Source organism: Octopus bimaculoides, chromosome 6 (genome assembly GCF_001194135.2).
Source record: "Octopus bimaculoides isolate UCB-OBI-ISO-001 chromosome 6, ASM119413v2, whole genome shotgun sequence".
NCBI lineage: Eukaryota > Metazoa > Mollusca > Cephalopoda > Octopoda > Octopodidae > Octopus > Octopus bimaculoides.
Window position 1 is genome coordinate 71,236,671 of NC_068986.1, and position 297 is coordinate 71,236,967.

Sequence of the window (297 nt, forward strand, 5' to 3'; positions counted from 1 at the left end):
ATATATATATATATATATATATATATATATATATATATATATACATACATGTATATGTGTTACACATGTATATGTGTTCTTTGTTTCCTACTAAAGTGATGCGTTTGCCGTGCTTTTCTTCCTTGTCTGGAACGAACTGATATTGGTATCATTGGTATCGGGGTCCTTCTCGTCTCCGTTCTCCACATGCGGCAGAAAGGAACTGAGTCTTACTGTTGTTTGTGCCATCTAGAAACAACAATATATAGAATGAGAGTGAGTATCATCGACACACACACACACACACACACACACACA

General features: G+C 35.7%; 1 protein-coding gene across 3 annotated transcripts in view; it reads right to left on the reverse strand.

The window, feature by feature from the left end:
* LOC106873448 (uncharacterized) overlaps positions 1 to 297 on the reverse strand; it is a 37,315-nt gene that overhangs the window by 1,799 nt on the left and 35,219 nt on the right. For all 3 annotated transcript variants that reach the window (XR_001409875.2, XM_014920820.2, XM_014920807.2), the window contains exon 5: positions 49 to 228. Coding sequence is in view for 2 of the 3 variants with exons in the window: in XM_014920820.2 (XP_014776306.1) it covers positions 91 to 228 (138 nt within the window). In the remaining variant the exon portion in view is untranslated. The remainder of the gene's footprint in view (positions 1 to 48; positions 229 to 297) is intronic.